The sequence below is a fragment of the Rhineura floridana genome, chromosome 8 (genome assembly GCF_030035675.1).
Source record: "Rhineura floridana isolate rRhiFlo1 chromosome 8, rRhiFlo1.hap2, whole genome shotgun sequence".
NCBI lineage: Eukaryota > Metazoa > Chordata > Lepidosauria > Squamata > Rhineuridae > Rhineura > Rhineura floridana.
Window position 1 is genome coordinate 25,270,278 of NC_084487.1, and position 13,271 is coordinate 25,283,548.

Below are 13,271 nucleotides of genomic sequence, written 5' to 3' on the forward strand. Positions count from 1 at the left end.
ACAACTAAAAATCACAAAATGGGGCAGGTCCTAAAAATATGTGTCTCAGGTGTCAAAGACCAGGGTAAAGAGATGCATCTTCAGCATTCGCCTAAAACCTTACAATGAAGTTGCTAGATGCACCACACTGGGGAGGGAGTTCCATAACGTAGCGGCCACCACAGAGAATGCCCTCTCCCAGGCCACCTACCCCGAGCTTCCAAGGGTGGCAGAACTGCCAAAAGGGCCCCCTCTGCTGAACTCAACATCCAAGAGGTTCTGTAGGAAAGGAGGCGGTCTTTCAGATATTTGGTACCTAAGTCATATAGTACTTTAAATACTAGTGTGAGCACCTTGAATTGGGCCCGGAAATGAGCTGGCAACCAATGCAGCTGTTTTATAGCAGGTGTTATATAAGATCTAAAAGCAACCCCAGCTAGTAATCTAGCCACTGTATTTTGGACCAGTTGAAGTTTCTGAGTTGTCTTCAAGGGCAGCCCCATGCAGAGTGCATTGCAATAATCTGGAAGTTACTAGAGCATGGAGTACTGTGGCCAAGTCATCTCTGTCCAAAAGGAGTCAAAGCTGGCAAACCAGCTAGAGCTGAAAAACAGCACTCCTAGCCACTGAGGCCACCTGAGCCTCCAGTGACAATGTTGGATCCATGAGTACCCCCAAGCTGCAGACCTGCTCCTTCCAGGGGAGTGCAACCCCATCCAGAAAGGCCATCTCCCCACCTTCTAGACATAAGAACTCTGGATACATAACAACTCTGTCTTTCCAAGATTTAGCCTCAATTTATTGGCCCACATCCAGCCCATCAACAGTTCAACACCTCAACTGCCTCTCCCAATTCAGATGGGATAGAGTTGGGTGTCATCTGCATACTGATGACACCTCACCCCAAATCTCCTGATGACAGCTCCCAGGAGCTTTACAGAGATGTTAAATAGCATGGGGGAAAAGAAGGAACCCTGCAGAACACCACAGGACAGCTCCCATGGCACCGAACAGTAGCCTCCCACAACTACTTTTTGGATGTGGCCCTGGAGATATGATCAGAATCACTGAAGCACTGTGGCTCCACCACCCACCTCCCTGAGATTTTCCAAAAGGATACAGTGGTCAACAGCATCAACAGCCACCAGAGATGTAGGAGAATGAGCATGGTCACATTCCCCCTAACTCTCTCCTGACAGACATCACCAACCAGAGTGAGCAAGGCAGCTCCAGTGCCATGGCCAGGCCTGAAGCCAAACTGAAACAGATCCAAGTAATCCGTTTCCTCCAAGCATGCTTGAAGCTGGACTGCCACCACCTTCTCAAGCACCTTGTCCCCAAAGGGGATACTTGCCACTGGGTGATAGTTGTTTAGCACTTCTAAGTCCAGGGAGGTTTCGTTAAGGAGGGGCAGACCACCGCTTACTTCAAGGCAGATGGTACCTTACCCTCCTCCAGTGAAGCATTAATCACCCAGTCAATCCCCTACAGCTACCTCTAAGAAGCCAAGATGGGCAAGGCAGCAGGTGGTCAGTCACACTTCTTCAAACAGACTGTCTATTTCCTCAGGCCGTAATAACTGAAACTGATCCAGTACAGACAGTGCTCTGGATGTCGGCATTGAAAGGTTTCCCACAAGAGAATGTGGCTCTTGAGCTCAAAAAGGCTTCCTACCTCCAGGCTAGATATTACCAGAGAGATACATAAGAACTTAGGAAGCACCTTATACCAGGTCAAACTATTTGTCCATCTAGTCCAGTATTGTCTATTCTGACTGACAGTAGCTTTCCAGGGTCTTTGGCAGGGGTCTTTTATATCCCCTGCTACCTGATCCTTTTAAAGGGACATGGCAGAGACTGAACGTAGGACCTTCCATGTAAAAAGTTTGCACTCTACAGCTGAGCTATGGCCATTCCCCCAGTAATGTGTACCTAATCCACCATTGTCAATCTAGCCCAGTGTTGTCTGCTCTGACTGGCAGCAGTTCCCTAGCTTTCCAGCAGAGGCCTCTCTCATCACCCACTACCTGAGCCTTTTAAACAGAGTTTAAACAGAGGGATTGAACCTGGGACCTCCTGCATGCAAAGCATATGCTCTACCACTGAGCTATGATCCTTCTCCCACACATGGTGAAGACACAGGTCTGTGACAGCCAATCCCCTGCAATGCCTAATTAAGCCTGACCTACTGCTGCTGGACATGTCTTTCATATCAAGTGCTCTTTTTCCTCTCCTCCATGTCTCAACTGGGATAACAGTGGCATTATTTAGCATAGAACAAAATAGTAAATGGCATTATAAAGCTTAAGTCAAAAGTCTTTCTACCTTCAGTTGTAATATTTACTCAGCTGTGGAAATACAAACAATGAGTGTTGGCATCATAGAGACTCTCTTAAAGATGATATGTGCTTAAAGTTGATGCCTTATAAAGGGTTCACATACCCTTGGTTCCCTGCCACTTATTTTGAGCATGAGATCCTTCCCAGCCCTGTTGTTAGAGAACCTTGTAACTAGAGATGATGGAGAATGAGCGGCACTCCCATACCAGGGGCAGAAAAACCTCTAGTTGATAAATATAACCTAGCTGAGATAATGAGCTGGTTCGCATGTAACACCAAACCAAAATTTAGTGTTACAAGGATGAGCTGCAAGCCTCAGGCTTGTGCACTCCCCTCTTTTCCTCCAGTGCAGCCACAAGGACTTCGAACGTATTCCACTTTTGCTTTAGAATAACCACAGTTTATTGTGTCATCAAAACCCAACAAACTGTGCTAATCTTAACTATAGTTATTGGTAAAAAGCCAACTTCAAGCCATAGTTTCAGAAGCTGGCTTCTTTCAACAAACTATGATTTAAGAGCAACTACTGTTTAGACTTCAGACATAATCCTAAACTGTGATTAGTCTAAAACAGAATTGGAATTTTTCATCTCCTATGTGACCATGCCAGAGGAGAGGAAAGTGCACAAACTTGAGGCTCACTGCAGCTTGTTATTGTAAAACAGAGGTGGGAAACTGGATCTGGATGGTGGACCAGATCCTTTCCTTCCCTACCCCTTCTGGGCCAAATTTGACAGGTGGGTGAAGTCACCCATCTGTCAGTCATCTGATGTCACAATGACATCAGGTGATGGGACAAATGTTGGGACTTCAAAGCAGCACACGGGGATTGATAAGAGACCTGTTCAATGCTTTAAAGCACTGTCAATCAGGTGACTGTCAGCACTTCATAGTGCTGAGCAGAGCTTGCAAGGATCAGCTGGCTACAGAGTTCCCCATAAGGAATAAAACAATCCCATTAAAATTATGGATAAACATCCATAATTTTACAAATGCAATAAAATAATCCCATTAAAACAGTAATTAAAACAGGAGAGTCATTTTGAGAGAGCAAAGGAATATCTGTGTAAACAGGACTGCCAATATAGATGAAGTTTCTCTTATCTCAGCAGGGAGTACATTCCATATAGTGGGGCCACCAATGAAAAGGCCTACCTCCACGTCACCACAAGCCAATAATTACTAGGCCTTGTTGATCTAGTGCCCTTACCAGAAAATGGAGTGGAAGTCAGTGTTTCAGGTATCCTGGACCAGAATAATGTACAGGTTTATATGCAAGTAACAAGACCTTAAAACCAACTCAGTCACTAACAGGCAGCCAATGAAAATTGTATTTGTTTTTAGTTACTGTAAACTGCCCAGAGAGCTTCGGCTATGGGGCGGTATACAAGTATAATAAATAAATAAACAAACAAATAAATAATATCCCTGCAACAAAAGCACTGCATTAAGGGAAACATGCAGACTATGCACACAGCAAAGAAGTGCAACTTATTGTTTCAGATGGTACAACCTTCTGCTTTTGAAAATCCTACATGTTGCAAACTCAGGAACTGAAAATACTGTGGATAGAAGTGGCTTTGAATCTTCTCAAAACAATTTGTGCGTGTTGGGGGTGTAAAAGTGCAAAGAATACTAAAAAAAGGATATCTAGTATGCAAAATCTTTACAACTACAGCATAATTAACAGTTAACATCACCAAACTGAAGCACAGAGCAAATCTGAAGACAGCCAAAGGAGATATGCTATATAGAATTACATCTACTACCAGATGAGCTAGGAAGGCAGGCACCCTTTTCTAATAGAGAGGAATCTCTTTCCGATACCCTTGGGCACAGAAACATGAGAGATGAAGCCTGGCAACGCAGGAAATCTATGGCTGGAGCAAGGCCAGTTTGCCTGTGCAATTCTGCCTCCTACTCTGAATTGGCACTTGGATCTCACAAAGCTTCCCTCTTCATATACTATTCCAATTTTTTCAACAGAAGAAATGAAAACCTGCTTTCATTAATTGCTGGCACATTTACTTCCATGTTCCATACTTTTTTAAAAAACTGCATTAATTCTCTCAGTACCTAATTCTTTAATTTCTCCATGTACAACTTTGGGTTTTCTCTTTTTTTTGCCAATTAGCCCCTTGGTTACTGCAAAAGCCTCAGCTTGACATGAACGACATAAGCTGATATATATACACAGAGTATATCTAGGCACTGATGAGATGTTGATGTGATGCTCAGGAAGAAGGATGACAACTGCCAGCCTGCGAGTCTGATCTGGCTCACAAAGCAACTTGGTCTAACCCCTGGAAATGTATGACAGAGTGATTTGCCCAAACCCAGCTGGGAGCCATACACAGGTTCTTCCACGCATTTCCCTAGTTGGATGAGGAATCAATATGCTGAGTGCATTCTCAACTCTGATCCAGGAGCCAGAAATGTGTATGTGTAGCCCAGTAAAAGTGTGTGCGTGCATGCGTGCGTGCACACACACACACAGGCTATGGATCAGGAACCATGTGCCCCAATGCAGGAATGAAACAGCATATTAATGTAACGGCCTTTCAAGACAATCCATTTTTTGCACAGATAACTACCGGTTGTGTAGGGTCAAAATACCTTCCCTCTAGTTCCTGTTTCTGTGGCAGAGATATCACTTTGTCATATCTTTTGGGTGCATTGTACCCAGAAAAATGCAGTCTCCTTCACCATCCACTGCTATGGTGGTTTCCATATTATATTATATGAATTTTAATATATTTGTTTTAAAAATTTGCTCAGTGACTATCTGGCCCTCTGGTGCAATACTACAGTCTTAGAATGCTCATCCAGTGTTAGTTTATTAAAAGTTTTGTTAAGAAGCAAGTCTACCTCCCTTTTTTCCTGTCACTGTCTGACAATTGAAGAGGTGTCACTTAAGTAGCAATTCTATACACACTGACCTGGCACCATTAAACTAAGATTTCCTTGCTGGATATACATTATGCAACTTGTGCAAAACACTCATCCAAACCCTTTCAGGTTTTTTTTAAATGAGACTGTATACCAGCAGTGGCTACATGTCAGTAGGGCAGTAGAATCCATTCTTGGGTTTAGGCTGTACACCCACCCAACCACCCAACCTCTCATTACATGGGGATCAGAACTAACACAAATAAAAAAGTCAAGCAGAAAAGGTATCTGTGAACAAGCACACAATTCAAGGAGAAGTTGAGGAGAAAGCTAACATCAATGTGCCATTTTAGCAATCAAAATGCACATCTGCAATAGAAATTAAAAAGGAGAGGGCAAATCCCAGTGCCAGAGAGATGCAAGATATACACATTACCACATTTTTCTTCTAAAGGTTAACCTAAGCATTACACAACACTAATCAAACATGAGTATATGCAGGCAGGTCCTAGTATATATGGTCGCATTTTATACTATCTTAAGACTCAAGTTGCACTGGGCCAGTTTTGGCATGTGAGAGTATTTATTGGCATTGATGAAAATACACAAAAGATTTCACTAGTAACCATGATCAAAAATCTACAGACAGAACCTGAAAGAATGATGCCTGGAGACTGGACTATGTTAAACAAATTGTTGAGTATTGCACAACAATTGTGCCAAACATCTGTACTTGTTGAAAGTGTATCTGTCATAGTATGTAAAGGATTGCTTTTATGATTCCACCCTACAACACATTATCAGCACATCATACAATGTCATTGCCATGCACTCTCTGATCAGAGGTGAAAGCCAATATTAACACGGAGTGTGGATAAGGGAGCCCAACCCTATTTTGAATAACCATGTCATAACCAGTAGTTTGTACTGTCCTTTTAGTCTGAACCAGTAGAATTTCCCAAATGCTTCCACAAAGACGACAGCTCCAGCCCTTATTTGTTTTTGTAACACACAATACACAGAGGCCAGGGTAAATGTCTGAAAGGATTTTGGCAAAGCACAACTAGGCAGGGATACCCTCAGGCAGAGCAGAATCTTCAAAGCTGTCCTAAGGGAATGAAGTTTTCCCCTGGCCATAGAAGTCATTACCTGTTGTCTTCTACCATTCACTGAAGCTAGAAAGCTACATCTCCCAGCTTCCATAGCTCCTGCCATTTACACAACCACCAAGGGAATATCCTCAACAGGTGTAAAAAGTTCTCTCACCACACATGCTGGCCATCAGACAAAAGACTGCAGGCCAGGAGCATTGAAGATGCAATGCTACGTGGAAACCAGGATTTGATATGAATGCAAATAAGAACATAATAATACCACAGCAACATAAAAAGTTTTAGGCCTAGCTCTCTCTGAGGTGGTAAACCATTGTGTTTTCCACACTGTACTTCAGAATGCAGGTCAGTGCTCATAAGGTTGAAATCTTCTTTGTATTAAAAAAAAACCCACACAGAAAGAAAGATGTCTGGGCAAAGGGTTTTATATCACTGGTTTTCTATGTGCAGGAAACTATTTTTGTATAGAGCAGCATTCAGTTGTGTAAGCCCCCACTTGCAGTCTAAAGTGAAACAGACTAAACACAGGTTTACCACCTCACTGAGTACTAGGTCCAACCAGTTTACTGTGGTGTGAACTTTTTGTAGGCAAGAGCATATATAAATTGGGAGTGTAAGCAGAATAGATCTGAAAACCCTAACATCTTATCACTCCAATAACAAGTAAAGGGTACTTATTCCCATTTAGGTAAGTTGGTTGCACCTTGCAGTGCACAGAAGTGCCACCTGTAGTGACATTCCCACATGGAACATTAGCCACACTGTTTATAATTAGCTTGATGCAATCAAGAATACAAGTAAAGAGGTGTGTGTGTAAAAGGTACCCACATATATATGTTTGTGTGTTATATGAATGACAATAAGTGCTAACACATCTGTATTATCAATTTATGTGAAATAAGAAAGTATGCAAGTACAGGTGGGACAAAAGAGAGAAACAACATGCTGATAGTACAAGAATTTGCATTTGTTAAGACATTTGCAAATGTCTGGCATTTTGCACTGGGGTAGTGGAAATGGGGGGGTGCCCTGTGCTGTTTTCCTGATCAAAATATCCCCCCCACCGGTTAATAGATACAACACAGGAAATCTTTCTTTCTTTCAGCAGAGCTAAGAGCAGCTAGGGGAGTGGAATTATGATGCTGGGGGAACTGTTAAACATCTCTGCCCCTTGAACTATTTTTCTGAGTCAATTCCCCCACCCACAGAGGCTCCTTTTAAGCCTGAGAGAGAGAGAGGGAGAGAGGGAGAGAGAGCGCACTTTGTAACTGGATGAACTGGATCAAGTCGCACACTTCAAGAACACTATCATAGGCCCTGCCTTCTGGGTCAGTTACTCTGGCTTCTTGTGGCTACTGCCTGTGAATGTATGGAACTTACAGGCAACTGGTCCATCTAGCCAAGCACATTATAACTGGCAGGAGTTCTCAAAGACCTCATCCAGAGGACTCTCTCAGCCTTGGGGAAGGGCTGTAGCTCAGGAGTAGAGCACCTGCTCTGAATGCAAAAGGTCCCAGGTTCAATCCCCAGCATCTCCAAGTATAGCTGGGAAAGACTCCTAGTATGGAAATCTGGAGAGCCACTGCCAGTCAGTGTGTAGACAGTAGTGAGCTAGATGGACTAGAGGTCTGACTCAGCACAAGACAGCATCCTACATTCCTAGTCAATACAATACCACTTTAACCCAGACAAGCCAGGGACTCGCTGTCTCCTCTTGTCCAGTTTGGCTCACTGATTGGAAGCTTCTCCCCAGAATCACAGGCAGGGGTACATTGTTCCCTAGCTTTCACCCTGGGATCCTGTTACTAGAATCATCAGGAACCCTAACCCTACGGCTTTCCCACAGCGTTCTTCCAGTAATTAAACCAGCTTTCCCCCAACCTGGTGCCATCTAGATGTTTTGGACTACAACTCCCATCAGTTCCAGCCAGTGCAGCCAATGGGTTTTGGGGTTGGCTGGATTAAACAACCCAAAGTTCTCCCCAGCCCTACCTTCATTCACTCTGGTAAAGGGAGAAAATGCTCATTCCTTCAGAACATAGCACATTTATTTGCAGGATCTGAGCAAATGTTTGTCTACACCAGTGTTCTTCAACCTTGGGTCCCCAGATGTTGATGGACTACAACTCCCATCATCCCTGAACACTGACCATGCTGTCTGGAGATGATGGGAGCTGCAGCCCAACAACATCTGGGGACCAAAGGTTGAGGAACAGTGGTCTAGACCACCGAAGTCCACACACATGTTTCTAGGACACCTACAAAAAGAGTACAAAGGCAAGAGTCACCTCCCATCAAATGCCTTTAGCAGCTAGTAATAACAGTTCAGCCTTCACCAACCTGGTGCTCTCTAAACATTTTGGGCTACAACTCCCATCAACCTAAGCCAGGCTGTAATAGATGGACACTGGCTGGGAGGCTCCAGGGTTATCTTGTCAATGGCAGGCATTAAAGTAGCAATGTGAGGAGATAGAAGCACACTTTGACAGGACAAGAGCCGCCAGCATCCCTTCCAGGATCCGAAGACAACAGCTGTTCTCCCTTGGAGGTTGCAAGAGGCTTCTACCTACCCATGAGACACTCAGTCTCCACCTCATTAAAAGTTCTGTAAAGTGCTCAGTGACCACCCAAAGTGTCTTGCCTTGGGAAGGGGCTGAGCAGGGCAAGCTGTTCACAAGACTATTCCCTGAAGTCCTGGGCTCCACCAGCCAGACACCATGGAAGCCCCAGCAGCAGGGGAGTGCAGCCTGAGAGCTCTCCCACTTATCCTTTCCTTGACAGGATGGCAAAGCACCCCAACTTGTAAATACTGAAGGGTAAAAGACAGCTGGAGGCTGTGCAGCACAATACAAGTAGGCTGGTTTGCCTTTGGTGGATAAATTCTCAGGCATCCCCTGGCCTGCTGCTCCAGAGGCTATGAATGAAGGGGAAGGGGATTCCCTTATATTCAAAACTGCAATTTGTTTTCTTGCATATTGGAAGCCTCCCGGCTCTCTCCTCTGTGCTGATCCTCCACACCCACTCACAATCTCTCCTCATACAGCAACAGGTTAATAAAACCAGGATTTGGAGGGCACTCCTACCTACGTTTCCTCCAAACTGAGGCTGCAATCCTACACCCACTTACCTGAGAGAAAGCCCCACTGAACCCAATGGGACAAGTGAGTAAACATGGATAGGATTGCACTATAAGCCTCCTTAAATTCAATGAAGCTTACTCTCAAGGAAGAATGCAGAGGAATGCAGCCTTGAAAGAAGACCTGCTGCTGGAGTTCAAACCTACCTGCATGCCTGCCTGCAAGATGTACCCACCCTCCCTCTTACAAAGACTTTCCCCCAGGGCTGAGGTGGGGAACCTGTGACCCTCCAAAAGGCTGCTGGACTGCAACTCTCAGTCATTCCTGACAACTGGCTCCGTTGGGTGGGGCTGATGGGAGTTGGAGTCCAACAACTGGAGGGCCACAGTTTCCTCACCTCTGTCCTAGGGAGCCCCACCAATGGGGCAGCTCGTTGTGGTGACTAGTCCTCAGCTACGTAAGGGCGCTCTGCACGCTCTCGAAGGCACTCTTTCTCCCCCTACAATTCAGTCATGCTCAAAGAGTGCAATCCCTCCCCACTCCAGTAGAAGCAGGGCTAAACCCCGGCCCGGAATAAGCCACCACCGAGCAGGGGGAGCCTTAAACTCGTTTACTCGGAAGTAAACCCCACAAAGCACAGTAAGACCCCGTCAACGCGCCAAGCCTGCCTGTCTGCACGCCTCCGCAACAAACTCACCCCCCGGCCGGCCGCAGTGACGAGGCGTTTCACCTCAACCGGGCCCAAGGGAGCTACAACACGTGTAGGGGCATAACATGGGGGCACGAAGTCGTGAAAGGTGGGCTTTTGAGGGAGAGAGCGTTTCGTCTCAGCGAACTTTGCCCCAAGAAAAAGGAACACCAACACACATTTCCCTCAGCAGCGACGACGGCAACCACCAGCGACAGAGGCGAGGCGAGAGCAGGCGCCGGCGAAGCCCTTTCTACAGGGCTTCCCTCCCTCCCGGAGCCCCGGCAATGACAAGGGTACTATGAAAAACCTTCCCGCCTGCCCGGCCCCTCCGGCGCTTGCCCAGCGAGGGGCGCCCCCTACCTGCATCTCCGGCGCTGCGACGTCGACGGCTGCGGTACGAGAGTGTGTGCGTTTTGCGTTTCCTCACTCCTCTCAAGTTAGTCCCGGCGATGCGCAGGTGAGTCGCCCTTCGGCAGCGAGGAAAGCACCGGGCCAGGCAAAGTCAGGTCAAGGGCCAACAGTGACCTGCCCCGCGCTCCTCTCCAACAGGCTGTATCCGACCTCGCCTCACTTCTGGTTGGCCAGAGGGAGCAGCAGGGGCATACACGGACGCCGTCGCTCCCTTCCTCGCTCCTGCCCGCGGCTGCTGGCTGGCTGTGTCTCTCGGGCTACTACAGCAGGGATTTTGCACCGGACAACTTTAGGCCGGGCGGAGTTTTTGACTAAAGCGGCGACAGCAGCAGCAAGACGGCGCCCAGCGTAAAGCAAAGGGATCGGAGCAAGGCGAGCCGAACCGATCCAGGGAGCTCAGGCAGCAACCCTGCGCCCCGCCTTCCCCCACGCCCCGCTCCCGCCTCTCCCTCCGTCCCTCCCAAGCACCCCCACCCTCTGCCCTCCCCGCGCCGCAAAAACGCCAGCGACGGGCACCACCCCGGGCAATCCTCCTTCCCTCCACGTCCCGAATACTCGCGTTCATTCTCCCTCCTCTTCCACCAAACGCATCCTGCTTGCCCAAGCCTGAAATGTACCCTTCCTCGCCACTTTCGGTTACCACCAGCCCTTCTTGCCGCTGCTGCGACGATGCTGCTGTTCTGAGGGGGACCTTCATGGATCCCTCACGAAACACCTCACAAACGCAGTTCTCTGCCTGCCTAGTGGCTCTCCCGATCCTCCGCTGCCTTTCAGCTTGCTGAGATGATGCTAGCTAGTCTCCTCTTTTCTCAATCGCCCCACTTTCCTGTTCTGTGCTCTCCTTCTACCGCTTAAAAAACCCAGCCACTCCTTCCGTGGGCTACCCATTTCTTATATCTAACTCCCCACACTCCAAAAGATTCTCCCGATCTTCTTTCTAAGCTGCGGCTTGCTCATCTTCTCACAGCCCCCGTTGATTTAATTAACACCCTTCCCAAATTCCAAGAAGTTCTTTGGCCACCTGACCTTACCTCTTGTGGACCCTTCCACTAACATACCATCCATCTATCCACTACCAGGAAGCATCTAGGGGCCCTCCTTGATACAGACACATGTTGGGAGCTGACATCCAGTACCTTTCCCTCTTATTCTTTTCCTTCTCCTCCCTGCAACTCCCTGTTGCAGCCTCAGCTGCTTTAGAGGAGCAGGAAGTGGATGAACTGCTACCAGAACTCTTCTTCACAGCTTTGCAGTGCCTTCACCTTCGTTGGAAAAGCAGGTGCTTGCAGTTTGGCATTACCCACTTCTCAGGGGCAGATATATTGGCTTGGCAGACTTCAACTCTTTCAAAAACAGGGACTCCATGATCTGGGCTAGGAATGCAAGTATGGACCTCTAGCAGATGGTGACAGTTTTGTGGCACCCTAAAGACTCACAAATTCATTGTGACAGAAACGTTTGTGGATATGCGTGTTGTAACTTGGCAGATATACACCACAGCAGCAATTGGGGATAAACATAATCACTCTTGCACCCCAAGGTGGTGTTAAGACTGTGGAGTGGTGTCCCTAGCAAAGGAATAGTCCATTCTGAAGCTAGAATTGTAATCAAAATATTTTAGGTGGTAGAATAGCTTCGCCTACCTGTCTACAAATGAAGAACTACAAAAATTCTACTTACACAATGAACAGAACACCCTTTGCATGACTACCCACCTAAAATTCATAAACTTCTTAACTCCTCGCTGCACTAAGCAAAGTTAAATGTGTTATGCTAGCAAACTCTTGCAGCCTTTCAGAAATAACTACTCCTGAGTTTAATGAGATAAAAATAAATAAGTATGCATAGCTACTCCTGAGTTTAATGAGATAAAAATAAATAAGTATGCATAGGATTGTATCATTATTTTGTTGGTGGTATGTGTTTGAATGCTGTGCATTTCTGTGCTAATCTTGCTTGCGATTGATGGGGAAATGTTTTTTCTCCAGTATCAATGACTGTCTTTACATAAAATAAAAAATATAAGCAGAACACATCTATTACTACATGTGGGCCCCACTATACTTAAAGCAGATGTTTCCTTGCACTCCTGCCCATGTGTTCCCCACTGTATTGTGAGTGTGAATTTTGACACTACCATTCTTCTCTATGGACATTCATGTGTTTTGCAGCTTGAATTCCTGGCAGTGACTCCTGTGGCACTGTATCAGTTTACATCCAAGTACTTCAGCTTAACTGGATGGTGGATAGGAATTGTGTTTTGTTTCCTCTTCGCTCTAGCAAACATTATCGATGATGCTAGTGCCACAGACTCTTATCAATAGTGTCCCAAAAGGATTTTGCCCACCATTGCTACCATAGGACTTAAAATTCCTCTTTGTTGGAAAAGGAAACATGACACTGCCTGGGGCAGTGGATGACACATTTTAAGGAAGAAACACTAGCCAAATTGTATGGGGCTGCAGTAGCACCAACAATGGCAAATTGCTCCAGCCAAATTGCACTGGTTCCAGTTTCTTCCTTCAGAAATGTAGCTGGAATTAGGAACTAGAATTCAAACTCACATACAAGGAAATTTTATCTTTGTTTAGGAGGCATTAATCAGTCTCACCTCTTGGGAGGTATCTCTGCCCTTTCATATATATATATATTTTCCCCAACACCAACCTACGCCATTTGGCAGTCCACTCATGAAGTATCTATGCATATTCCTTGTGAGTTCCAATTTGCCATTTGTGAAACACTTTTGCTCAGTGTGTTATTTTATACAGTAA

The 13,271-nt window shown here is 46.0% G+C and overlaps 1 protein-coding gene across 1 annotated transcript in view; it reads right to left on the reverse strand.

The window, feature by feature from the left end:
• Nucleotides 1-10,920, reverse strand: part of WNT5B (Wnt family member 5B) — a 135,983-nt gene extending 125,063 nt beyond the window's left edge. The window contains exon 1 of the mRNA XM_061638629.1: nucleotides 10,447-10,920. Within this exon, the coding sequence (XP_061494613.1) occupies nucleotides 10,447-10,452 (6 nt within the window). The 5' untranslated portion in view covers nucleotides 10,453-10,920. The remainder of the gene's footprint in view (nucleotides 1-10,446) is intronic.
• Between the last annotated feature and the right edge of the window lie 2,351 nt (nucleotides 10,921-13,271).